This window comes from Barbus barbus (genome assembly GCF_936440315.1).
Source record: "Barbus barbus genome assembly, chromosome: 11".
Lineage (NCBI taxonomy): Eukaryota > Metazoa > Chordata > Actinopteri > Cypriniformes > Cyprinidae > Barbus > Barbus barbus.
In genome coordinates this window covers 26,476,710-26,504,082 of record NC_136739.1, presented here as the reverse complement: position 1 = coordinate 26,504,082, position 27,373 = coordinate 26,476,710, and the positions used below count along the sequence as shown (strand labels likewise).

Below are 27,373 nucleotides of genomic sequence, written 5' to 3'. Positions count from 1 at the left end.
TCATTCTGCTTAAGATCTCTTACAGCTAAATGACACATCATGGCACCCAACTGAGATAAACGTAGACTTTAAATTACTAAGATAATACTTCCAATTTGGTGATTCCCTGGAGGAAGATAGAGGTTGAATTTAGATTACTGGATATTTCAACACATCACCTGCCTTGGTGTGTTCAGGATTGATGATTGAAAGTTAAAAGTGAAAGAGTGAAGGCAAGTGAGCTGTGATTTATAGCTCATAATATCACAAACAGCACAGTCAGTTTCTGAGTTTCGCTGACCAGGGTACAGAAAATGCAAAGCTGTAGAAGTTTGTAGAAGTTCTATAATAATTTGGTTCATTAGAATATATAAGAGAACGTAAGTGTTCTACTCCATGTTGAGCTGATGTGGACTCTTAATAGGGGGGTGTGTGTGTGTGTGGAGGCCTTTAAAGAGAAGGTCTCTTTGACCTTTCTGTTTAGCTACTGTAGATGGTTAGATGCATTATTAATGTTCAACTCTGCTGAAGTGGGCAGTTGTGAAAAGATATAGAGAAGAAAGATGATGGCATTCACTTGTGAGAAAGTGAGGCTTCTAGTGTATATCCAGCTACAGTCCTATAAAACCTATGATAACGCAGTTATTGGATTCATCCATTTTAGTGTGAAAAGTCCAATGTTTTGATGGGCTATATCAGTCTTCCATTAGTTTCAATGCTCATTGGAAAATGTTATTGCACACAGATTAACTGGATAACTGAGTGCAGATCATTTGTTCGTAGAATTGATACAGTTCATATCAAAGTCGTGATCAAAATACTTTGTTCAGATCTGAAACTCCATAGAGCAGTTGTTCTCAGTTTTTGACTCAAAGGCCCCTGATTCTCCAACACAATGTTCTTCAATGAGTGTTAATAGGAGGTAATATGATTATTTTAATGCATTTCAGGGTTATTACCATGAAGTAAAACTATTAAAACATTTTTGTTCATTTAAATTAAGATGAAATAAATTCTAAATATTAGATAAAACATTTTTAAATGTTGCCTTGGAACTGAAATTTTGGCAACAAAGCTGAAGTTAAACTTGACGCGCCAGAATTATTAACTGGAAGTAATTAAAAACTGAAGAAAAATGTGAAATTGAAATAAAAACAAATCAAACATAAATAGTAATATTTAAAAAGTACAAAAACGAAAGAAATTACAAAAGCATTTAAAAAAATAATAAAATTGTAACTAAAATTAAAATGAAACCTGAAAATATAAAATTAAACGCCAATTTAAAATATTAATTAACAATATAATAGTATATAAATAATACTAACATACCACTGATATATGAATAATAATGTATTAATTTAAATACTTTTAAGTCCTCCTGTGGTTGAGAAACACTACTCTAGCAGAGAGATGTGAATTACTGGGGACTTATTCTCAAGAGAAAATTTTGATAGAAACAACAACAGAGATACTGTGATGTAGAATTCTTCACTGGTTGCCATTTATCCACATCATTCAAAGTTTACCTCATATTTGCAGATTTCACAGTATTGAGAGACCCTTACTGCAAGGCTGAAGTCCACAAAATTAATATATGTATCTTACCTGATGCCCTGTATTTCTGCTGGGGGTTCAAGGAGACGTATAAAAAGTGGCATTGCAAAGTCATTATCCATGGACAAACTTTATCTAATTGTTTATCAAGTCAGCCCATTTTCTCTTTCAATACACCTTCACCTGAATGAATTCCCTCTTCTCGAGTGTCTTTAATGGATAAATTACATGTGTCAAGTGCCAAAAGAGAATTCTGCCGGTGTAACCATCGGAATAATTCAAGCGAATCAGTGCTGTGACAAAGCAAATCCATCTCCTCTGATGGTTTGGATCCTGATTAAAACACGCTTTTAACCCACTTAGATTTATCACAATTAGCCCATGAGGTCCAGTCAGGGTGTGCTGGTCACCGTCACCAATCTGCAAACCAAGTCCCACAGCGTACCTACATTTGTCGGAGCCAAGATGAACGGAGTGTTTCAGAGGTTAATTAAAAAACCTGCTCTGTATAAAGCTCTTATAACGCATCAACGCTGTGACGATCCAGTGTGAAACAATCCTACGAGAAGCTCTTGAACGGCCTCTGTGTTGGATAAGGAGAGGTAGTGAGGTGTGGAAAAGGGAAATTATTTTGTCCTGCATTGCGCGTTAAACGGTCAGCCATGCGTGGAGCTGATAACAATGCAGTGGCCAGAAATTTGTGAGTGTGAATTGAGGGCATCTGAACAAACTGGATCATGGCAAATTCAATCAGGAGTTCAAAGACCTTAGGTTTAGGCAGCATGTACGGTGCAAATTTAATATAGATGTACAAATAACATTTTAGACCTTGTGATGCCTCCAACGGTGATACATTACAATTTGTAAAGTCTGGTCTGCAGATATGGCTCAGCTGCCTCATTTGATGTACAGCTGTGATTGTTTTATTACTTTTAAATAGAGGTTCAATTCCCTAACCACAATTAAAAAAAATTATGATGGGCAATGTTAAATTACTTATAATACACACTACAACATTCCACAAAAATATCAGAATTATCCATTTTAATTTCACAGTGACTTTAAATATGAGTAATAAAAACAGCAATGATTGCTTAAACCACACTAATTAGTGGTTCGGTATTGAAGGTTAATAAGCTTATTGTGATCTAAAAGTCATAATGAATTGGTACTTTACAAATTCAAAACATTATATAATATAAAGTAGATAGACTCTTATCATTTCCAAGATTAAATGCTTGCAGTAGATTTTGTGTCTTATCTTTTAAATACAAATGTCCTGTCCTGATGAATAATTGATTAAAAAAACACCTAATTAGTCTCCATGCCCTGTTTTACCCAACATAAAAGCCAAACTTTCAGCAATTCAGAGGGTGGCACCGAAGGGAATAAGGTGTTTTGCTCTGTGATTGACAGCAAAATTTATCCAGCACCACACATTTATGAAAAAAGGTGATTGAGGTTTTTAATAAAGTGCAATTAGTTTAATCTTTATATTGGCTGTCTAACAAACCAGAAGTTATGCTAAAGTCTTGCTGAGGATTCTATGTTGTTTTTAACTTACCTAAAGGAAGTATTTAAGTGAGATTACCCAATGTATTTTGTCAGCTGTGTCTGTAATGAACTCTATTCATGTCAGTTTCTTTTATTGGCAGCTACATTTTATGCAGTTTCAAATAGGGCTGTCAGGACTCATGGGAATCACACATTATTGGGTTTAAGTATATTTAGGATGAAGTCAGTTCCCCGGGGGGCAGTTTTAATTCAGACTATTGTCAGTGGAAATCGAACACCATATCAAGAGATGTAGATATAATGAGTATAAGAGAAATATTCTTCAGAAGGAAAACAGAACACTTTTAACTTGACACATATTTAAGTTCAAAATACAAAGCAATGCCTGCACGCGGCTGCAGAGATATGGAAGAACGGGTAATCAAACACTGTTTTAAGAAAAAAGTATATATGAGATTGATTAAGCAACGCAATAACGTATGTATTTTACGAGGTGGCTAATTCGTACGACCTCACTCGTACGATTTTTACGATTTGTCTAAACCCCAGTGACAGGTAGGTTTAGGGGCGGGGTTAGGTGTAGGTCATTCGTACAAATTCATACGAATTGGCAACTCGTAAAATACGCACGATTTAGCAAAAATGGTATGAATTTGTACGAGTGAGGTCGTACGAATTAGCCACCTCGTAAAATATGTACGAATTGCCGTGAGAGTCCCAAAGGCATAAGAAAAATGACACCAGTAGTGTGCATCAAATTTCATAGCTACACTTCTAAAAACAAAAGGTCCCAAAAGGCGGTTTTTGAAACTTTGATAATAATTCTGAAAGATACCAATCCACAATCTGACTTGTGATGCATCCTGGAATTAAACCACACTATGATGGTTTGTTTGGCCCCCTGATTAAAGATTTTTTTTTCCATTTTGGAGTTTGGGTTCCTTGCCACTGTCACCTCTGGCTTTCTCAGTTGGGGACACACAATATTCAGCAATATTATTGAAATGTATAGACACTATTGGATGAGAACTGAACTCAGCTGATTGATGGCATCACTGTTTTCTACAGGGATGCTTTACAGCCGAATTGAACTCTTCTCATAATTGATGATCTTTACACAGTTATTGAATGGAACTGAACTGGTTTACCACAGAATTTATCTGTTTGCGAATTGATCAGAATTGACAGAACTGATGCTGTTTATCCCTGTAAAACTGCTTTAAACAACCTGTATTGTATAAAGCATTCCTTTCATTTCCTTAGACAATGAAACTTAACCACAGTGTCCTCAGCGGCTCAGATGGAGGAAGTCTCTGGAGACTCCTATGTTCGTTAGTGCATCCCAAAACACAACACTTGAAAAGCCTCTTTGGCGCTGACATTGTATATCTCCAGCAGCTACAGCAAGTAATCAGTAATGGCGGAGTCAGACTGCTGCTTCTCACTCAGGGCTGTGTCTATGCTTATAGGGCAGCGTCACAAATGGGCAGGACTTTTTCCCCTCAGTGACCTGAACAGAGGGAGAATCTGAAACAGCTCGTTCTGAGAGACTCTTGTTCTAAGAAAAAAGAACAAGAGTCCTTTTAGATTATAAAAAAATTAGTGGGTGGATTTTTACCATTATAGGCTGTTGTTTTCACACACTGCGGCCACACAACTGTGTTCAAACACCTTATAAAAGTGATTTTTGCATAATAGGTCCCCTTTAAATATTCTTCAAGGAACAACATATGCCAATAAAGAACCTTTATTTTTACAGTTTCATTTAAAGGGATAGTTCACCCAAAATTAAATTCTGTCATCAATGTTGTTCCAACCTGTATAAAGATTTGAAACAACATTGGACCCCACTGACTCATCTTCTATTGCTTTTTTTATTAAACCCACATAAATGATTAAGATCAATAAAACCAACCTTTATTAAGCTTTTCTAAACCTCTCTTTGGATATGGACTTTTGAGGTAAATCATACAACAGCAGTCCAAAAATTCCCCATAATCCCCCTACAATGGTCAATTTTATTCAGGAAATTGAAAAGCATATGTAGTTTCGGATTACTCCACCTACTGTAACCAACGATAACACAACAAACACTGAATTTCCTGAGTGTTTCTCCTCTGGACTGCACCTCGTCTTCTCTTTTCCATAGGGAACATGTAGCCTACAGCCAAATGTATTGAGGGACTTGGGGAGGGCAATCAAGAGGTGTTTTAATTTGAGTTTATTTATGGCAGGGAACAAACTGAGGCCAATGACGGAGGGTGGATAGAGGTGACCTCTCCTCCCCCTGGAGTAACGTACTAATTTTGAAGCATAGCAGTAATCTAGGGCCGTTCCCAATGCCTCCCCATGGCGTTCGAGAAAGGCCGGCAGGATCATCCGGCGATTAGCCACGCTGACGTTTTTAATTTAAAGAAAATGACTTTGAGTTTTATTAGCGGTTGTAGAGAACCTTGTGCAACAGAATTACAGAGGACAGCGAATAAACTTTTGTTCAAAACCTAATGGATTTTAAATAACGGTGCAGGTTGTTCACAGGCAAAGCTCTTATATGCTGCTGCCCATGTCCCGATTCAAGCACAACCTTGAATCTCACTCTATCGGCTGAGTTAAAGGTCTCTGAAGCAAAGATATTGTCATAGAGATCTGTAGCCGCACACTGCTATTGATTATGTCACCAAGGAATAACAACACCTTCATCCAGACAATTAATCACTTTAAATGCATAGGCTAATGCTTGTTTGTGGCTATAGTAGGTCAAGCATCTTAAAAAAACATATAGTTTGTACTAAATGTCAAGTGAAAGAACATCTGGTTGCACTGTTTTTGAGGCAAAATCAAGTACAGATTAATTTACATGAAGCTAATTACAACATTTAGGGACCTCTAGTGGTAATAAGATGCATTGTGAAAAAACAGCCATATGAAAAAAGTATGCCATCTATTTTTGTAAATAAATAAATTATGTATAAACAATTATTAAATCTATCAATCATATTCTGCATTGTGAAGCACTTTGGATCAACTGCGGTTGTGTTAAATGTGCTCTATAAAAATATAAACTTTGTTTCCCCAAAAAACTAAATAAATAAATGCCCCAAGCCTCCAGGTTTCCATCATGACAAACCACAAAAATGATTAACTAATATAAATAATATTAATAAAAAAAGGCATCACAAAAATTCAAGGGAAAAACAAACTTTTATTATCTTCTTTTTACAAAACATTTCAAAGTTTAACCTAACCTCAGCAGTAATTTGAATCTAATATAGACCTGCAAGCAGCAAATTGTCCAACATAAAATAATTATATTTTTTTCCCCAAACAGAATCATTTACAGAAGCACAGACAGGTAGAGGGCTTTTTTTTTTTTTTTTGCTGCTCTAGTACAATGGAAAACTGCATGACCAACACGATGAATGCAATGCTTTTCTATGGGCACAGTGAGAATTAATGCGTATTAAAATTATGAGTGCAAATTAACCACATGATTTGCATGAGAACATCATGTGAATATCATGAGGTCGGGCGGAGATGAAACATGAGAAAATACAAAAGCCGTTTGTAATGGCGTTCTGAGTTTTCCACCAAACAGTAAATCATTTTCGACATGTCACTGCAGTCCTATACGAACATTTATTTTTATTGCATTTGTGAAATAATAGTCATAACAATAGTAATAAAAAAAATAAACAAAAGCCTCCCTTGGTGAAGCATTCTGCTACTGAGAAATGTCAAAGTTACGCATGCTGCTGTCTGAATATTAATATGCATCTGTACAGTGATCTAGAGTACAGCACTTTATGGACTAAACATAACATCAAATAAAACATTCCATACATGTATCACAAGACATAGCCTTGTGTAAACGTACAATCTAACTTAATGTTTAACAGAGTCTAAGACACTGACACAAATATTACATTTCAAAGCAGTGCAAACCATATGGTAAATGCGACGACAAGAAACTCAACGCTGAATCTAAAACACCAACAGAATGTGTTGAATAATTCCAGATAAATGTGCTATTTTAAAGCAACAGTATGACATCATTTTCGGCCATGTGCACGGATGGCTCAGCATGACCATGTGCATACCTTTACGAGTCCAATATTATAAAAGTTCTGTGCTCATAACAGACATTAAATCATAAAATCTTCGATTTTGGTGTAAATATGGGTGCATATCTGTGATTTGACTGCAGTGATACTGCTTAACAGATACCAAATAGAAATATAGAAATATATATCTTTATAACATCAATGCTTTGCAAATGCATGCTTTTGAACCAGATTAAATAAATAAGAACACATTTTTATGGAAGCTTGTTTCCGCCTAGGAATAAAACTTTTTTTTTGTATCACAATTCAGACTTTTTTCTTGCAATGTATACAAGATCTAAACACAGAATTCTGAGTTTAAATGAACAATTCTGGCTTTTTTTATTGCAGAATTCTGAGTTTACATCTCATAATTATGTTGCATGGAATAAAAATAGATTATTTTTTCTTGCAATTACAAGCTTATATCTCACAATTCAGACTTTTCTTCTCAGAACTGCAATTTATATCTTACAATTCTGTCTCGTAATTCTGAGGAAAAAAAAATTCAAATGATAAGAAATAAACTGAAAAATTGAAAACTCTGACGGGAAAAAAGTCCAACTTGTGAGATCACAATTTTATCCTGTGTTGGAAACACACTTCCATAATTTTCTGTTATAAGACTGTGAAGAAAAATGGTTTCTTATAGTGCATGATTACATATTCTCGTGTAAAAACCATGCAATTGGAAAATGGCAAGAAAGGTAAACTAGAGGTTGAATAATGAATCACGTTGAAGCAGTTACATTCGACTTGCAGCCTCAATACCACATTTACACATTTAAATGTGGAGGATGAAATACATATTGATTGCTGACTGAAAAAGTTCAGATTTGGATAAAATGGGAACTCAACATGACCTCAGCTTGGTTGCAATCTTCAGGAAAAATTGGGAAAACGTTCAGAGCTTAATCAGAGGGCATCAGTACTGGAAATGAATTGCTTAACTATAGCAACACAACACTGACAGTTTTGCTGGGGCAAGAATTGAAGTGTGTAATTTCTGCGCAACTAGCGGCAACAAACAAAATTGCAAAAATAATGACTTCAATCATTTCCCTTCCTGTTTGAGTGGAAGTCAAAAGATGAAAAGTACACTGACTAAACAGGTTTTGTGTGGAAACAGAACAAATTGAGTGCCTTGCTGCTAATCTTCAACATGCATGGCATGACATTAATTTTAGAGGGAGGTAACTAATTTTTTGTAGCATCTCCAAATATATTCCACACATGTATTTACTATACAACAGATGGGGTTACGGCACTACACATTCATTTTTAAGGTCTCCAGACTTGAAATGCCATCAGGGTCTTTATATAATAGCCTTATGAGATGCATGTACCATACTGACCCAGAGCATCTTCACATATATTTCAACATCTCATGCCAGTCAGGCCGCAGATTGTTTTGTGCTGCAGAAATTACACATATCCTCTTCACAAAAAATAAAAATAAACGTAGCTTTTTGATCAGGGATGAAATTATAATTGAAGGTGCCAATAGGTGGATAAACTAATGGGAAGGAATCTGTATGCATCATAAATAGAGTACACAGGCTGTCTTGATAATAATTAATGACATCAAAACATGAAACATAAATAGCTTAAAGTCAATCAAATTTTGCATGTGAGAAAAATATTATTAGAGCTGCTCAGTAAGGCTAGAATCATGGGTATTAGTAATAATAATAAAAACACACAGTGGAGCTAAACAAGTGTTATAAATAAACAATCATGTTTAAGAGCAGACCAGGGTACGAAATATGCCATCACTTTTGAAAGTCTGGCCAAAACCCATGAACATTCCAGAGCCCGAGATACAACTGATCCTGACTAATCACTGAAGAGTGGACGAGGGAAATAATAAAGCGCTCTGTTGTATTGGTATGTAGCAGAAATACGGTCATGGCAGCTGTGTGGACTGTGCGTGCGCATGTTTCAGAAGCTCTCTTAGTCTCGTCTGACGCATGCAGAGCTTGTGCATGTCTTTTCAGTTCGACTGACAAATATGGTTTTGGAGAGCAATATAGAAAACACTGTCAGAATGAAGTGTGCTGCTGGACGCATGAGGAAAGGGTCCAAAATGAACACTTACCAACTGCCAAGTGTGAGTAAAAATTGATTGAAATTGAATAAATTTGTAATATGAAATCAGGGGCCTCGTTTATAAAGACATCCGTATAATGTGAATGAACGACAATTTCCAAAATGTGCCTACGAATGAATCAACAATGCTGGATTATTTTAATTACTTTAATATACGAGACAATATATTTCCAAAATGTTCCTACAAATGATTCATAAAATGTCCATATTCACAAAAGATTTTCCTAAATGCATCCCACTTTATAAATTGCAATTCATATTAAATTCAGCATGGGCATATATATATATTTTAATATAGAATAATTAATAATTTAACAATTTCTTATTTTTAAATAATAATAATAAATATATATCATTATTTAATTGTGTGTGTGTGTGTGTGTGTGTGTGTGTACATACACACACACACACACACACACACACACACACACACACAATAATTAAAATAATCCAGCATATACACACACACACACCATTGAAACAAAATCAAATCCGATCATAAGTGTTTTTATGAACGAGGCCCCAGCATATCCCAATAATAATGCAAAATACAGTTTTATGGCAGGTAAACATGTTCATCCAAAATGTTGAGGAGTGGCAAAAAGTTAATTGTGGACCCTTCATGAGAGTTCACCATACTAACAGAGAGAGCATGGGGTGGATTTCATTATCAGCACATCTGTATTCACTTCCATAGAAATAAAGCCACTGTATTTCTCATACTACTGCAAAAATACGTTGCATATAAAAATATCCTATAAATAATTCTGCTGTAATATATTAAATTACTTAAACTTAGATTGTGGTCTGAATTGAAATGTCTCAGCATGCTGTAAAGTTGAGAGCTCGGCTTATACATCCTCATATAATTAGTTTTCTTACTGATTTTCTTCCTCTCAGTTCTGAAAGTGAATACAAGAAGCTAATAATGGATTCTCTGTGTTACTCCGCATGCCACAATGACAGATGCAAACAAATCATACAGGCGTGGTGCAAACATTCCAACTCCATCAGTTGGTTTCATTATTCCTGTATGAGATGCACTGTTGTAAGTTTCCCGGTGAGCAAAGCCCTGGAGCAAAGCACAGAAACAACTCAATCTGGCCTAATGAAAGATTGGAAAGTGGAGGATTTCATTGGCTTTGCTGTACCACACCACAGAATACGGACCGGAAAACATGAACACACAGTGAAAGCGATGGCAAAACAGGACACCGGTGACATGAGGTACTAGAGAGTCAAAAAAAGTAAAGTGTTTTTGAAAACAATTATAAAGCAGGACCATCGGGAGCACAACAAAGGTCGAGTAGGAGGAACATCAAACTGAGATTTGAAATATGTGCACATTATAGAATAGAAATTAGTCAGAATTACTGAAAGTACAGGACAGCAAAAATACAGAGATAAATCAAACTAGGTGCAATGCCATTGGCTCAAGGGTCATGTGATGCAGTGAAGGATCATGGGTAGAAATTAGAGAGTGCCCATTCCAGTGACCTCAGACGTCAGCCTAGAATAGTTAAGGGAAGAGGAAAAGGGGAGGGGAAAGGAAAGGAAAAGATAGAAAAAATAGATAACATAAAATAATTCTGAAAGCATTTGACACTTCTGTACAAGAATGATAGTTTTTTTCCACCTTGTTGCTCTCCGGTTGAGTAATAAGCATGCATTACCGTCGATTCGGTTAAACTGAAAACAATCAAGCTCCCATCAAGTGCAAAAATAAAATCTCTTCCGCTTCTAAAGAAACATTTTCCAGCACCTCCTCGATTCTGACATGCATTTATACTTCTTTACAACATCTGCATCACATCACTAGCTCCTTGCCAACAGCATTGCTAGAAAATGCTATTGGATGCAATCCGCTTTTTACATTTTTTTTAAATCTTTGCTGTCAAACTACAAGACTTACGCAGCAAACATACTGAACTAATCTAACAAATTTTAAAATATAAATAAATATATAACAAGATCCAAGCATTCGGCATGCTAAAATACTACACTAAAACACTGCATAACATGAACAAATCATACTACAGTTGTCCTGCTTTTCTTTTATACCGTTTTTTTTTTTATGTCAGTAGTCTGCCTACATGAACGTAGCTACTGATGAAGTTGACCACGTGGTTTAAGGAAATGGTTGGTGAGTTCTAAGGGAAGATTGTATATATGTATATTAGGAATCAGCTGCTGATAGCTTCAGATAATGAAAGCAGTTTGGGGCTTCAGGATGTAGTCATTGATGAGGGGTCATTCCACATGGCGGCCACGTCTCTGAACCTGCCATCAGAACCGTGGGAAAGCAATATGCATTAGTTTGGCCCCGGCCACTACCCTGCAAGCCTCAACATCACACACAAGAACAGATTTAAAGAGCCTGTGGCTAAACATCTCGGATTCCCCAAACACACTGCTCTGTACACAGTGTGAAGATCCTATCTGAGCTGCTTTTAAGAAACTGTGTGAGTTAGAACACCATAAAAATGTTATGTTACTGCAATTTGGAAGAAATTGAAAACACTTTTGTGAAATGTTGACGGGCTCACCTTGCGTTGATGAGGTACTGGGCAAGGCTGATGTTGGCGGGGGTTCCTGTAATGGTGATCTGGCGCTCTGATGACCCTTCCATGGCATTAGCTATTTTGATTTGCGCTCCAGACATCTGACGGATCTCGTTGATTTTGGTTCCCTGGCGCCCGATTATGCAGCCTATTAGCTGGGAAGAAAGCAGAAAGGTTCTTAAAGGACTGTCAAAAAGAAAACACAGAAAGTATGCTTCTTTTTCTAGTATTTGCAATGTGCAAATTTGTCAAAGTGTAAATTTTTATAATGAATTTTTTTTATAATTTGGAGGCAGTGATTCAAGAATTGAAGAATCAAATAAGATCCCACTGGATAAACTAAAAATGGAAACTTGGAAGATGGAAATCTGAAACACTGAATCGATCTCTACTGTCTAAAAGCTTAAAAAAAGATATTTCTATTCAGCATGGTTGCATTAAATTAATCAAAAGTGATGGTAAAGTCTTTTACATTTTTATAATCAATCAATCAATCAATGCTGTTCTTTTGAACTTGTTCATCCAAGAATCCTGAAAAAAAACTGTATCACAGTTTCCACAAAAATATTAAGCAACACAACTGGTTTTTGTCATCGATAATAATAAGAAAAATTTCTATACCAAATTAGAATGAATAGAATGATTTCTGAAGGATCATGTGCAATGAAGACTAGAATAATGATGCTGAAAATTCAGCTTTTCGATCATAAAATGTTATAAATTATTAAATTTAATAAAAAAAAATTGAAAAATATATTAAAATAAAAAAAAGTTTAGAAATATAATATATTCTTTTAATAGAAAATATTCAAATAGAAAAAAAAAACTCCTTTAAAAAAAAAAAAAAAAAAAAAATACCAATCTCAAACTTTTGAATAGTAGTGTAAATTACAAAATATACTGACTTGTGGCTCCAAATACAACAAAAACAAATAAAATTATAACGTTTTAAAACATAACTGTTGGGTTATTTGTAGACTTTGACTTAGATTTGTCCTTAAAAGACCCTGACTTGGACTCCACATCAGACATTTATTCTTAAATAAACTGAAATTTATTTCTGTCATCAGTTAGGATTTTCTGACAAGGGACTGAGAGTCAAAACGGAGCATCAATCATTATACTCACATCATTGGGAATGGTGAGTTCATGAGTACTGGCCGGTGGACTGGCATCCAGACCTGGATCAGAGAGCAGAGGGAAGCTCGAGAGACAGCCTAGGATAAACAGCACTGCATACACACACTGGAAAGTGTCAACACTTAGTGTGAGCTTTAGAAGACTGTGGCCTTAATGGACCAGGTGCAGAGTGCGAGGAACTCTTAGTCCTCCTGAGGCTTTTTTATGGAGGCCTTTTTTCACCTTAAACTAACATAAATATCTCTAGAGGTTCTCACATCTTGTCTTCTGTCAAGCCAAGATTTCCTAGTTTGTCCTTCGTCTAACACAAACATATATTAGATATACTGTATGTTTGATACATGTGTGAATAGTAAAGCATGTTCTGCTCTCCACATGGCATTGGGTTTGCCCTTAGTAATAGCTTCAATCTGAGCTTGAATAAGGCAGTGTTTATCAAGATGAATACATAATGAATGGCGTGATGGAAGATGTGTTGTGGTCTGTAAAATCAAAACTGATATGCTTCTCTTACGCCAGTTTCTGAAGGGCAGAAAAGAACACATTTTTTGCCATTGGTAATTTCTTTTGAGCATAAAATTCTACACCATTAGTCCCCTGTACGTGACAATGTTGCATAAGCAGGAAAACCTCACTATGGGGAAGTCGTGGCCTAATGGTTAGAGAGTCGGACTCGTAATCGAAAATCGTAATCGTAATCGATGCGGGTTCGAGTCCCCGGCCGGCAGGGATTGTAGGTGGGGGGAGTGAATGTACAGCGCTCTCTCCACCCTCAATACCACGACTGAGGTGCCCTTGAGCAAGGCACCGAACCCCCAATTGCTCCCTGGGCGCCGCAGCATGGCTGCCCACTGCTCCGGGTGTGTGTTCACGATGTGTGTGTGTGTGTGTGCATTTGTTCACTACTCACTGCTGTGTGTGTGCACTTGGATGGGTTAAACGCAGAGCACCAATTTCGAGTATGGGTCACCAAACTTGACAATACGTCACGACTTTACTTTACTTTACTTTACTTTACTTTACTATCTTTTATCCCAGGATTTAGCAGTATAGGATTAGGCGCTTCATAAAAAGTTGACAAAAAAAAAAACACAACAGAAAAAAACAATGCAAGGTGAGTTTTTTTCAGAAGTTGAACCTGAAGTTCAAAAAAGTAGAAAATAAATAAGGAAAGAAATAATGGGTAGGAAGAATGAAACAATTAATGGATATATTGTTTAATAAAATAAAAAAATAAACATAAAACTAACAAATAATATAAAAATGCTAACAAAGCAAAAAAATAAATAAATAAAATAAAACACTTAAAATAAATAAACACTAAAAAATAAAACACAAACAAATAAAATCAAAAACCCTATAACAATTAAAGTAAAACAAACAAAAAACAATTAAAATAATACAAATAAAAAAGCACTGAAAAAAAAAAACTAACAAATCAAATAAAAAACCCTAACAAGTAAAATAAAACAATTATTAACAAATAAAATACTAACAAAAAATAAATAAATAAATAAAAACTCACTAACACATTTTTTTGAAGAAACAACACCAAAAAAAAAATCCACAAAGTGAAGAGCAACCACCACGGGCATGTCAAGATGCTTGACATGGAACGAGAAGGAAAGAGAGAGAGAAAGACGAAGAGAGTGTCTCTACAGGTACAAAGAGAAGGAAACTTCAAAAGGGCTCGTGGGTACGTACCAGGGAAAGCAGGGGTGGTCTGTCCAAGGGGGGTAAAGGGGGTTTGCTGCATAGCCAACTGGTGGAGCTTGGTCAACTGCTGAGGGTTTGGAGGGACAGTAGAGCTAAGAGGTTATTGTTATAAGACAGGTCACACCAAGAAATCAAGAAACTAAACTAGAACAAAGAGACAAAGAGGATAAGAAGCCACGACACACTGTGGTGGAAGAAGAGCAAAAGAGAAAGCTGAAGAGATAGAAACTTTAGTAGGACTTGGCCTGACTTGGTAGGTTAATCTTATCTGATCGCTAACTGATCTGTGATCAGCTTCGTCTTGGGAAAAAATGTCAGATAAATGTAGCATTTGCAAAATTGAATTGACAATGTTTTAAAGATTCACGCTTTATTCCAGCCAACTAAAGAATATCCAATCAATTACTGTATATGTATCATTTGATTTTATTATTATTTATACTTTATGACCACATTTTTACTGAAAATCATGCTGTTCATTGAAATTTCCAAATTTATTCTTATGGGACGTTCTGTAAGACTTGTCCAACAGTAACCGGGGGGTGTAGCTTAACAAAGGGTAAATTAGACACTGATACAAAATTTGACATTTTGATTCTATATTCGCAAAATTTTCTTTGTTTAAAGATCAAAGGGGAGTGTAGTTTATGCTTTTTTTGTAACCCGAGTGGCTCAAAAGAGTCTAAACGCATTAGAAGGTGGCGTTATTACCAAGGATAATTTGACGAGTGAACCGTTATCCATCAGCGATAAGATCATGTAAGTGCACGGGTAACCTTCAGAGGACACGCAAGCCTATTTTACAAACAGTCTTTGAACCACAGCAGACTTGCGCTGGGTGTTGTTGTGTACACCCTCTAAATCTGAGTTTAAAGCAGGTTGAAAGGGATGTCCAACCTTGACTTGAGTTATTGCAGTGTCAGCAGAAGCGTCTCTAAGCATCCATCACTGCTAATCCTAAATGAAAAGAACTAACACAAGGCATCTCTCCTTCTCTCTGATAGATATTCATTCAGATTATCGGTGAGGAAAACCCAGCTATCAGGATTCAAGAATCATCTGGATTGTGAGCGTGCTTCCATTTTCCTTTTTTATTTGACCTTTCTCTTCTGTACAGCACAGTGGTCAACTTTTGTTGTGTTTATTTGTGCTTTATAAATAAATACAATTTTGATTAAGTGGCTCTGGTTCTCAAACTGTGTGATGCATTTTTTTTTTTTTTTCAAATGGTACTTTTATTTTTCCACATTTGCCTTCTTATTTTCCTTCTTATATACACTTCTGTTCAAAAGTTAGGGGTCGGAAAGATTTCATGTTTTTGAAAGAAGTCTCTAATGCTGACCAATACTGCATTTATTTGATCAGTTAAAAACACTAATACTGTGAAATATTATTACAATTCAAAATAACTATATTAATAAATTTTATTCCTGTGATGCAAAGCAGTCTTACTCCAGTCTTCAGTATCATACGATCCTTTAAAATATGAAGAATAATTATATGCTAAACTGCTGCTCAAGAAACATTTTTTATTATCAACGTTGAAGACTGTTTGCTGCTTAATGTTTTTGCTTTATTTGCAATTATTTGAAATATATATCTATTATAATATTACAAATATCAGTTTTGAACAACTGCATTAAGTACATGTTGAATAAACGTTTTTAATCTTACTGACTTTTGAAGTTTAATGTACACTTTTAATGCAACTTTGTGCATGTAAAACTGCAACAGGTAAAATGCTAACAAAATTAGTTTTTTGAAAATTAAAATTACAGCTGCAATTAACATATAAAATGTCAATATAACATCAAATCCATGCTTTTTAGTCCTTCCACTGAACCGACATTATGTTTCTCATATAGAAATGTTGATTTGCTTAATGGTGAATTTGCTTAACACTAATTTAATGTGGTACTTTTTGGTCTGAAAAGTTTGAGAACCACTGGATTTGGTAACCACGTCACTTTCGAGTGAGTCTCGTATTGTAATTCTATCTAGAAAATGACAAACACTGTCATTTCCTCCAACAGGCCAAGTCCTTAGAAGTTTGGTTTACATTGGCTGAGGTTGAGAAAATTTTCAGATTGCAATGCGACAAAAATTACACATCAGAAACGTCATATTAATATTACTGTTTAATATTAATAGAGAGGTCTACGCTGAAAACTACAGAGCCATGCAGACTGCTGATGGTGCTAGGGGGGAGGAGGGTGGATGGCTGAGGACTCACATCTGGGTGTGGAATGGCATATTGTCCCTGAATTGTGTAGGCCTGTGAAGACAGACAGAGAAAAAAAGAAAAGAAAAATCTAATCAACATTTTTACAAGGCTGCAGGGTGCATTAAACACAAGAACTAACTGATTAATACCCGCTAAAGGATCTATTAATATTTTACAAGGACATTTGGTTTCAAAAGCTGAGTTTTCTTTCATATTTTATGTGAATAATTTTTACACAATGATAATATTCAGCGCTTTAAATAATTGAGGCTTTTCTACACAAATTTACAACACTCCTGGCTTTTCATATCTGTGCGTCTGTTCAAGTGCAAGTGCACACTACGCTAAAAATATATTTCATAAGTCTTCAAATAACAAACACGCTCCTTGAGTAGGTAAATATACCCGACAATAAAAGCAAATCTATTTCTGAACCATCTGAATAGATTAATATATAACATCCTTCACCAAGTTTTCTACAGTGTGTAAAATTCTGAACCTGCAATATAATATTTTCAAAAATAAGAGATAAAAGAACATCAATTTAAAGTGACACGTTGATAATAATGTTGTATTTCATGTAAAAAGCCATGATATGCCATCTATGGTTGTGTTGGATGATGTGTCTGTGAATGAGTTACGTTAAAAAGATGCTGAGAGCTTTGTTAAAGGATATTATTGTTCATCTTCAAAGGAATGTTAGATTAGTGGAAAAAAAATTACAAACGCATTGGATTTTGTGTTGGTTAGCAAATGAGTGGGGATGACTTTGAAAATCATTTTTGATAGCATATCCCTTCAATATTTATAACATGACATTTCAAGTTTTATTGGAATCTCAATTAATGCAAATCCAGGTCAACAAAACCTATCAAAAGTTTCTTACACACATCTTGTGATGTTACACTTCAAGCTTTGAAAATATTAAAAGGATATGATATTTGCTCGGAGAGGGAGGAGTTTATTTTGCAATAAGAGTGAGCAACAATAATCTAGAATTAAAATACACTCAAAGCAGCCAAAACGCAATGTGAAAGGTGAGGTATGCAATTTTGTATTTCTCAATGTTGAAATATAATCTTTCTATCCCAGTTTAATATGCAAAGACTTCTAAGGTTTTTGAAGGTTGATTTCCTGAAGAGAAAAACAACATTTGAAACATTACTCTATTTGTTAGTGCACCTATTTCTGATTCAAACAAAGGCTTAAGAAAAATAAGAACTTTAATATTCAATAATAATACATTTGTCCTACTTTATTGACCTTCACTCAGAATTGTAAGGCAGTCAGTTGCATGAATTTGTGAAAAATGCACCTTATTCCAAATGCTTTCATGCTTTCTCTTTTTACGGTAACTTGTAATTTGGCAAAAAATTTGGAATATGAAAATGAAATCGAAGCACTCAAGTTCAAAATGCACATAACTGCTCACAAATACAGTAACTTGCAAAGTGAATTTAAAGTGAACTAAAGTCTTCTAAACCTCTTAGAATGCATTACCGCAGCAGAAAGACAAAAACATTTTTTACAAATGTACTTTTTGGATAGCAGTAGAAGGCAGACTCTCCTTATTGAGTCCCGATCTGAACTCTCATTGACAATCTAAAGCTCCTCTCTCTCTGCAGGCATTTCCCTGGTTAGGATGGTGTGACAGCATGCGAGTGAGAAGGTGAGAAAACCTGAGTGAACTAACAGGCAGTGGCTGGTGCTGCAGTAAAAGGCTGAGGTTGGCTGCGGACGCCGCCAGCGGGTCGGCTCTTACCTGGCCACCTGAAAAAATGACGGGGGTGGAGGCGGGCTTTGGGCGGTAGGGAATGGTGGCACCTTTCGGTGGGGACTAGGAGAGGGGAAGAGGTAAGAGGCAGAAACAGCATTAGACCAGGAGACAGGTGTAGACTGGTGTGCGTGGTGGAGTGTTTCTGTGGTAAAGTTGTACAAAAGTCAGGCAGGAGCACAGATGTTGTGAGACCCCAGCACTTGAAGATTTACATTCTCTAGGCTGTGTGTTGTGAAGCTCAAAAGGTCTACTCTACAAAAAAATCCATAAACCAGGAACAAAGTGGGCAAAAGTCAAGCTGAAATATCAAGGTGCTGCAGCAAAAAGTCAACAGAGAAGGGCCCCGAATGGAATACTAGCTGACTTTTTTCACTTAAAACAATGACGTACACCATTGTTTAAAAGCTGGGGGTTGGTAAGTATTTTTATTGTTTTTGAAAAATGTTCATATCCTCACGAAAGCTGCATTTATCTGATCAAAAATACAGTCAAAACAGTAATACTGTGAAATATTATTATAATTTAAAATAACTGTTTTCTATTTGAATATATTTGAAAATGTAAATTATTCCTGTGAAAATTCAGCTGAAGCACGCATCAATACTCGAGTCTTCAGTGTCACATGATCCTCCAGAAATCATTCTAATATGTTGAACTGGTGCTCCAGAAACATTCATCAGTGTTGAAAACAAGTTGATACGGTTAATCTTTTTTTTTTTTTGTGGAAAATGTTTTTTTTTTTTTTTTTTGCAGTATTCTTAGAAATATAAATTAAAAATATAGAAATATAAAATGATCAAATATATAATAAAAATACAAATAGAATAGAAATAATAATAATAATACAAAACATTAACAGAAAAATAGAAACTTTCATAACACTATAAATGTCACTTTTGATCAATTCATGGCAACCTTGAAAAATATACATATTAATTTTCTTTAAAAACAAACAAACTGACCCCAAACTTTTAAAACAGTGTCTATATTTTGTGTTTTTTTTTTATTATTATTAGTTCTGAATGCAAAACAGCAATAACGCAATAAAATTGTCAAATCATGCCATGATTATATTACCTCATCACATTGCATGTTTAATTATTATTATTAATAACTGCATGTTTATTTAAGTCTGAATCAAGTCCAATCAAATAAAGAGTCAAGAAAGTGACTTTTGCGTTAATTTTCCACACTGGGAATGAAAAATGGCTTTGTTCGAAAGGAAACATCGCCAACTGAATGCTGAGCAGTATACACTGTTTTAGTTTGCAGTTTTATATGTTACAATTTGCGGCTGATAATGTTTCCAATTCATTTGTCACACTGGAAAGGTCCAATCAAGCAGACTGAATTTTGGGAACAATACTAAGTGAATTATTCTGAAAAAAAATAGTTCTAAAATTTCAGCTACATACAAAGGAAGAGACACTACCTGTTGTAAAATCCCAGGTGATCTGATTACTTTAGAAATATGTCTGTGGCTGTACAAGCCAAGAATGAAAAGCATTCAATAACGCCCAATCAGAGCACAATTCACCCCAGCAGGAGATCAGCCCTGCACGTCATTGGTGGATAAGAATAACATTTAAATCAATAAACTGAGAGAAGGGGTAAGCAAGCCAACGGAAGCTTTGTGTTTCTCATTAATCACAAGTAAAACAATGTAGTCTCTCTTTGGCAGGGTGGTTGTAATGGAGTGTGGCTATGTGTACGGTTGTGCATCCACCCCATTGTTATTATCGTAATGAATGGATTTCACCCAAAAAAGAAAGAAAGAAAATTCGTTCATCATTACTCAGCCTCACGGTGTTCCAAAACAGACTTACTTTTTCAGTGAGACACAAAAGGAAAATGTTGTACTGTATGGACTGGTAGCTCTGTTCTGAGCAATTACAATGAATGGGGAAAAAAAGTTTTCAGCTTTAAAAAGGAGGCAAAGCCGTCTTTTTTGTTTCATAAAAATATAATAAACACGACTTATGCACCATTTCCAAAACTTCTGAAGTCAATAAGTGAACTTGATCAGCTGATTCATTGAAAAGATATAAATGTCAAGAATAATTTGTTCATTTTCTTCTATATTTTGATGTACTGTACATCAAAGAGAAACCGATTATCAGAAATGTTGTTCTGTCTTGGTTCTATCCATCGGTTGTTGATTGGACAAAAACAGGTCATATGATTGCATAAAACACATGCATGGATGAATAGTTCACATTAAAACATATTCAATTCATTTAGAAAACAGATACAAAATATTTAAGCATCATTTTCAGATTTATGTATTTGAATTGCATATAAAATTTCCATCCATTTGGATTACATAATTTTAAAATAAACTAATAAACTAAATGTAATGTATATTTGTATTAATGTATATATGACCATACGGCTTCAGAAGTTGAACCTTGATGGTGCTTTTTTTTTCTTCCTTTTTTAACTTGTATTCAACAGTGTAATGAAAGTCATATCGGTTTAAAACAACATGACGAGGTGTAAATAAAATCTTTTTAATTCTTATCCTTTAAACAACACTGTACAATACTGTACCTCCAGCATGACCACACATATCTGTTTGACGCACTGGATGATGGCTTCTGGGGTGCCGGAGATTGTCACTGCACGCTCTGTGGAGTTAGGCAGCATGTCCCCTGCTACCTGCACCTGAGCTCCTGTGGACTGGAGAGAAAAAGAAAAACACCAGGCTATGATTCAGAACATCCGCGGCTGATGATGGTGTGATCAGCTCTGAGACCACACTGCTCTCAGGGGAACGCTGGGTCAAATGTTGCCATCTGCATGCACGCATATGTTTCCGTTGAAGTCATTTAAAAGTGAAGAACGAAATCAGCAATGTCGTGATTTCCATACAACAGGGGCCGTCAACCTTTTTTAGATAAAGCAACTCTTGGTGGATAGAAAGACTGAGCAGGGACCTGGTTACACTGAGAACAGGATGTGTCTAGTGAGATGTTAATATATTTACATGATTTGTATATATGTGACCCTGGTCCACAAAACAAGTCATAAGGGTCCATTTTTTCGAAATTGAGATTTATACGCCAAGCTGAATAAATAAGCTTTTCATTGATGTATGGTTTGTTAGGATAGGATAAAATTTGTCCGAGATACAACTATTTGAAAATATGGAATCTGAGGGTGCAAAAAAAATCTAAATATTGAGAAAATCGCCTTTAAAGCTGTCCAAATTAAGTTCTTGGCAAAGCATAATACTAATCAAAAATTACATGTTGATATATTTACAGTAGGAAATTTACAAAATATTTTCATGGAACATGATTTTCACTTAATGTCCTAATGATTTTTGGCATAAAATAAAAATCTATAATTTTGACTCATTCAATGTATTTTTGGCTATTGCTACAAATATACCCCAGCGACTTAAGGCTGGTTTTGTGGTCCAGGGTCACATATTTGTGAATTCTGTGGCTTTGCCAAGTTGCATAAGCCAGTAAAAGAGATTTGACAGTCCATGGTCAGAAAATAAGACTAAGGGCAAAGTTTCATACCTCTCTCATCTCTTTGATTTTTGAGCCTCCTTTGCCGATGAGGGAGCCGCACTGACTGGCGGGCACCACGAGGCGCAAAGTGACAGGGGGCTTACTGGTGGCTGGGCTGTTGCTCATGGAGTTAATTATATCCTGAAGAAATGTCAGAAATGAATAACAGGTAATAGATAATACAACTTTAATGTGGCTGAAACAACAGATTATGGCTCATATGATCAGCATTCAAAGTTGAAATGACTAGTTTTATATTATTTGTTTTACTGTTTAAAGTTTTTGTGAAGCTGCATGTGCACTGAAGCCAGACTAATATTTTAGTGTCTTTTGATTTGTGCCCATGAAGTTCCAAATAAAAGGAGAAAATAACAGAATTGGATGAAGTACTGTTCATTTCAAATTAATTTAATACATTGGATTATTAAAAAATATAAAGGTATTGCCAAAATGTTTTATTAAATTGTTGAACTTAAGTATATTGAGAAGTTTGGGGTCAGCAATTTTAATACTTTTATTCAGCATGGATGCATTAAATTGATTGAAATGGATAGTAAGGACTCTTACATTATTACAAAAAATCTGTTAAATTCTGTTCTGCACAACAGTTTAGGCAGCACAACTGTCTTCAACTTTGAGATTGTGGAGCACCAAATCAGCGCATTAGAATTATTTCTGAAGGATCATATGACATAAGACTGGAGTAATGCTAAATTCAGCTTTGCATCACAGGAATAAATTACATTTTAAAATATATTAAAATACAAAAGTTATTTTAAATTGAAATATTATTTCATAATATTACTGTATTTTTGATCAAATAAATGTAGTCTTGGTGAGCATAAGAGACTTTCAAAATCATTAAAAAAATTTAACGACCCCAAACCTGCAGTACCATTACCATTAACATCAAAACATAATTTGTCAAAATGTTTTAAGTGAGATTTTCATACAGTATTCAGGACAGCACCTCTTCAAACTTGTATGCGATCATAGCGAAGGCCTTAAAGATGGCATCTGTGGGTCCAGTGATGGTGACGATCCTCTCAGGACAGTTTCCTTCTGAGATGTTGATGCGAGCCCCACTCTGTAGGATGCCAAAAGTCAAGTTAACACTCACATTCTTGTTCTGCTTCGGCTCTGAGAGACTCCAAGACCGTTTTAACAGCTCAAAAACACACTTAAAGGTGCAATATTAAACTACTTTCCTCTATCCCATCTTTAAAAAGGGAAATAAGTTATTATTTTTGCACAAACAACACTGAGGTTGGGGTGATTAAAAAAAAAGCTAATCTCAACAGAACAAGAAGATTTTGGTAAAACAAATTAGCAAAAAGAAACATACCTCTTCACGCATCTTCTTCACAGTTTCCCCTTTCTGTCGCAAATAAAAGAGTAGAAAATTAGATTCAGTGCTTAAAATATATACTGAATATATTTAATATAATCTATCTATCTATCTATCTATCTATCTATCTATCTATATATATATATATATATATATATATATATATATATATATATATATATATATATATGTGTGTGTATGTATGTATGTATAAGTATTGACAGCACTCTATGTAATCTTTTACACATACATATATACATACATATATATATATATATATATATATATATATACATATATATATATATATGTATATATATATATATATGTATATATATATATATATATATATATGTATATATATATATATATATATATATATATACACACACACACACACACAGTCAGTATTTAACATACCTTTCCAATGATGCTTCCAACTTCCTGCAAAAAAAAATCATTGCAAACGTAAGCATTTTGCCCATTTACAATAGTATATGAACACATATACCCATGAAAATGGCTACATTTTATATTCATTCCTTGTTTACAGAGATTTAATGAGTCTAAAAGGTCACTGGTACTGACAACCCCTGATTCACCTTGGCCTGAAACAGTGGGTCAGTAGAGGACAGATCCCTGAGGCACACAGCAGTGACATCACAAGCCCACCCCCATCCACTTCCCTCTGTACTGCTCTGCGGGCTCAACTTACCTTGCCGTGCATGAGAAGCCGGATGGTCAGGGTCACATTCAGCCCGCCCTCTGACTGGACTTTGTTGGGTTCCATACTAGGAGTGGAGGTGAAGCAGGAATATGGTCACGTGACAGGAAATCCCCAGGAGTAGGACGAGAATGATGGTACAGCAGCCAACCAGTCACCTGCACAGGGGGGGATGGGATAATCACAAACAAGAGTCATGAAGAGCCCACAGACTTCCAAATGAGAAACCAAGGCGGTCGCAGAATGTTTGGCTCTGCTCAGGAATGAAAGCTCAGAATTAAAGGAATGCTCCTGGTTCAAAAATCTGCATTTGGGACATTTTTGACTTGTCCCATCTCATTTAAAATGAATACACTATTATTAAACGGTTTGTAGTCTGTAATTATTTGATAAAACAATAATATAAAAACAATATTATTACAATTTAAAATGACTATTTTCTATTTTAATATAAATTTAAAATGTAATCTATTCCTGTGAATTCCTGCAATCTATTCAGAAATCATTCTAATACACTGATTTTGTACTCAAGATTTTTTTTTTTTATTATTAATGTCAAAAAGAGTTGTGGTGCTTAACATTTTTGTAGAAACTTTTAGTAGTTTTTTCAGGATTCTTAGATGAATAGACAGTTCCAAAGAACAGCATTTATATGAAGGAGAAATCTTTCTGTAACATAAATGTATTCTTTACTGTCACTTTTGATAAATTCGATGCATTCTTGCAAAATAAAAGTATTCATGTCCTGTAAATATATCTCGCCGACCCCAAACTTTTGATGTAAAAAAATAAATAAAATTGAATGTAAATAAAACACTGTGAAAAGAAAGCATACATTGGTTTCCAGATTTTAAATGTCTAATTATTGTTAATTCCTGTAAAGATTAAATATAACTCACTAATCTCATGCTAACATGTATTTTAAATGTTGTGGCCATACATTTTATGAACAGTGTGTTTTATTGCCTGGTGAATTTTCATTGAAATTACTTTACTGTGAGCATGATTGCTTTTTTTTCTGACAGTTTTCTGTGATAAACATTATGCTGTTAGTATAGACTGGATTGAATATGGAACATTCCTTTAACTCTACACTGCAACATCATGAATAGCCTTTTATGTGCATAGTTTGAACACAAGAGGGAGCACTTTACAAGTAATCAAAGTCAATTTAATATCATATTCATTGCCAGGCAGTAATCTCAAAATAGTTTCATAATCTAACAGCCGCTGAGATCATTCAGCTTGTTGCACAGCTGAGACAAATATTTCATGGGCTATAATAACAGCATAAGAAGATACATGTCTCACAAAAGTGACATCCCAACCAAACTGATCTCATTTAAATCTTATAAAAAATCAATTAATAAAAATAAATGCATTAGGAATTTACACTTTACAGCATCAATGTCCTGATGCTCAAAAAGGCTCTCAACACCACCACACGATGACAATATTACGAGTTGGCAAAAATAGAATATGTATAGAATTTACACAAATTAGTACACTTCTACACATTTAAGCCCAAATTAATTCAAAGAGTTTATGTAGTTATGATAAACAGAAACTAAATGAAAACAACACACATAAAACCAAATCATTTACGTTTTAAAAAAATATATTTAAAATTTGATTAAATGTAATGCATTTTTAAAAAAAAAGATTCTTAATACTTAATATGGAGGATAATTCAGTTGTGCTTTCAGCCAGAAGCATCAAGTCCATTCAATTCTGCGTAAATCTGCAGATTTCTGTGAGTTTACCATAAACAAGGTCATATAAAACAACTTATTTTCCATTTTGTGTAAAAATTCATAACATTCAGCTTATTCGAATCTGTATTTTCTGTCTCTCTGATCCCTCCGATAACTTCTCATGCTCAGCCGTTATAATGAGTATCTGTCTGTGCTTTGATGAGGGAGGGGAAATCCTAACTCCTCAGCACAGCTTCAGACCTGTCCCTTTTTGGGTGATTTACGCCATCATGTGGGTCTGGGGATCAACAACGATTGAGAGATTGAAACATTAAGCCGTTCCAGTACAGCTGCCAGACCTTCGAATGAAGTGCAGGATAAAGAGAGAGCAAACCGTGAATGATGGTGACCATAAAAAAAGCACGATGAAAGAGAAATAGCATATGCGCTCAAGGATGAGATGTGCGGAGTTAAGTTTTAAGCACAAATGTGCAGGTTACATGTGAAAGAGATGCATAGAGAAAGCAGAGGAAAGATAAGAAGAGATTCACATGGGTATATGAGATGAGCTGCCAGCTGTCCGCAAATCTCCTGCTTAGCACAGATTGCATAAAAATTCTAATCTGAGATAAGAGCACACAGAAGCAGCAAACCAAATGGACACAAGTGAACTGGCTTGTACTCCAACAAACAGGAGCGCTCTATTTTAACAGGCCCCAGTCCTGAGAAAGCCTAGAAAAAAGAAAAGGAACAAAAACAAGAAGTGTGCATAATTGCACTGAAAGTGAACGTTTACTTGCAGATAATATAATACTAATGTAATAAAAAAAAACAACTTAAGTGTACTTAGTGTTTTTAAAAATAATAAACTTTTAAAGGTTTAAGGAAACTTGCACATTGTCATAATGCACAAAGTTCAAAGTACATTTTAGATCATTGTTTTAATCTTTTGCAATGATTCAAAATGCACTTATTTTGATGTTATAACATCCTAAAGCATGTAAAGTTGATTATAATTTTAACTGTAGCATGTTATTTGATATTCCATTTAAAGTTAATCTATTTTAAATGTACTAAACTGCTACTATATACTAAACTAAATGACAATATTTGCAAATACAAAAGTATTTAAATGAACGACATACAAGTTTCAATTGAAATGGCATTAAATAAGTGTTATTTTAGTCACAGTGACACTGTTTAAGTGTTTATTAATATTTAAAAAAATGTATTTCCTGTTTTAGTTTGACTAATTATGTTGTGTTCTTGTCAGATTTATTAGTTGTTTTTTATTTCTATTTTTTTACTATTTTAAAAATGTATTTCTATTTCAGTTTTAGCTATTACAGTACATTCAGTTAAACTAAATGCAAAGGAGTCCTTGGCAAATAGCTGAAATAAAATATTA

General features: G+C 34.8%; 1 protein-coding gene across 8 annotated transcripts; it reads right to left on the bottom strand.

Annotated features, from left to right (window-relative positions):
• Positions 1-10,733: 10,733 nt before the first annotated feature.
• LOC306876787 (poly(rC)-binding protein 3) lies at positions 10,734-24,337 on the bottom strand (the record flags this gene model as incomplete). 8 transcript variants are annotated; one of them, XM_079428187.1, is made up of 12 exons in its annotated part: positions 10,734-10,770; positions 11,807-11,976; positions 12,950-13,038; positions 14,627-14,744; positions 16,911-16,952; positions 18,595-18,738; positions 21,229-21,357; positions 22,209-22,340; positions 23,170-23,286; positions 23,545-23,577; positions 23,968-23,991; positions 24,263-24,337. In XM_079428187.1, 12 exons carry the CDS (start codon positions 24,335-24,337, stop codon positions 10,734-10,736), a joined length of 1,110 nt encoding a protein of 369 aa, XP_079284313.1. The 8 variants fall into 8 exon arrangements, with proteins under 8 accessions (XP_079284313.1, XP_079284314.1, XP_079284317.1 ...); XM_079428188.1 differs by having other exon boundaries at positions 14,627-14,741; XM_079428191.1 differs by having other exon boundaries at positions 12,950-13,002; positions 14,666-14,741.
• Between the last annotated feature and the right edge of the window lie 3,036 nt (positions 24,338-27,373).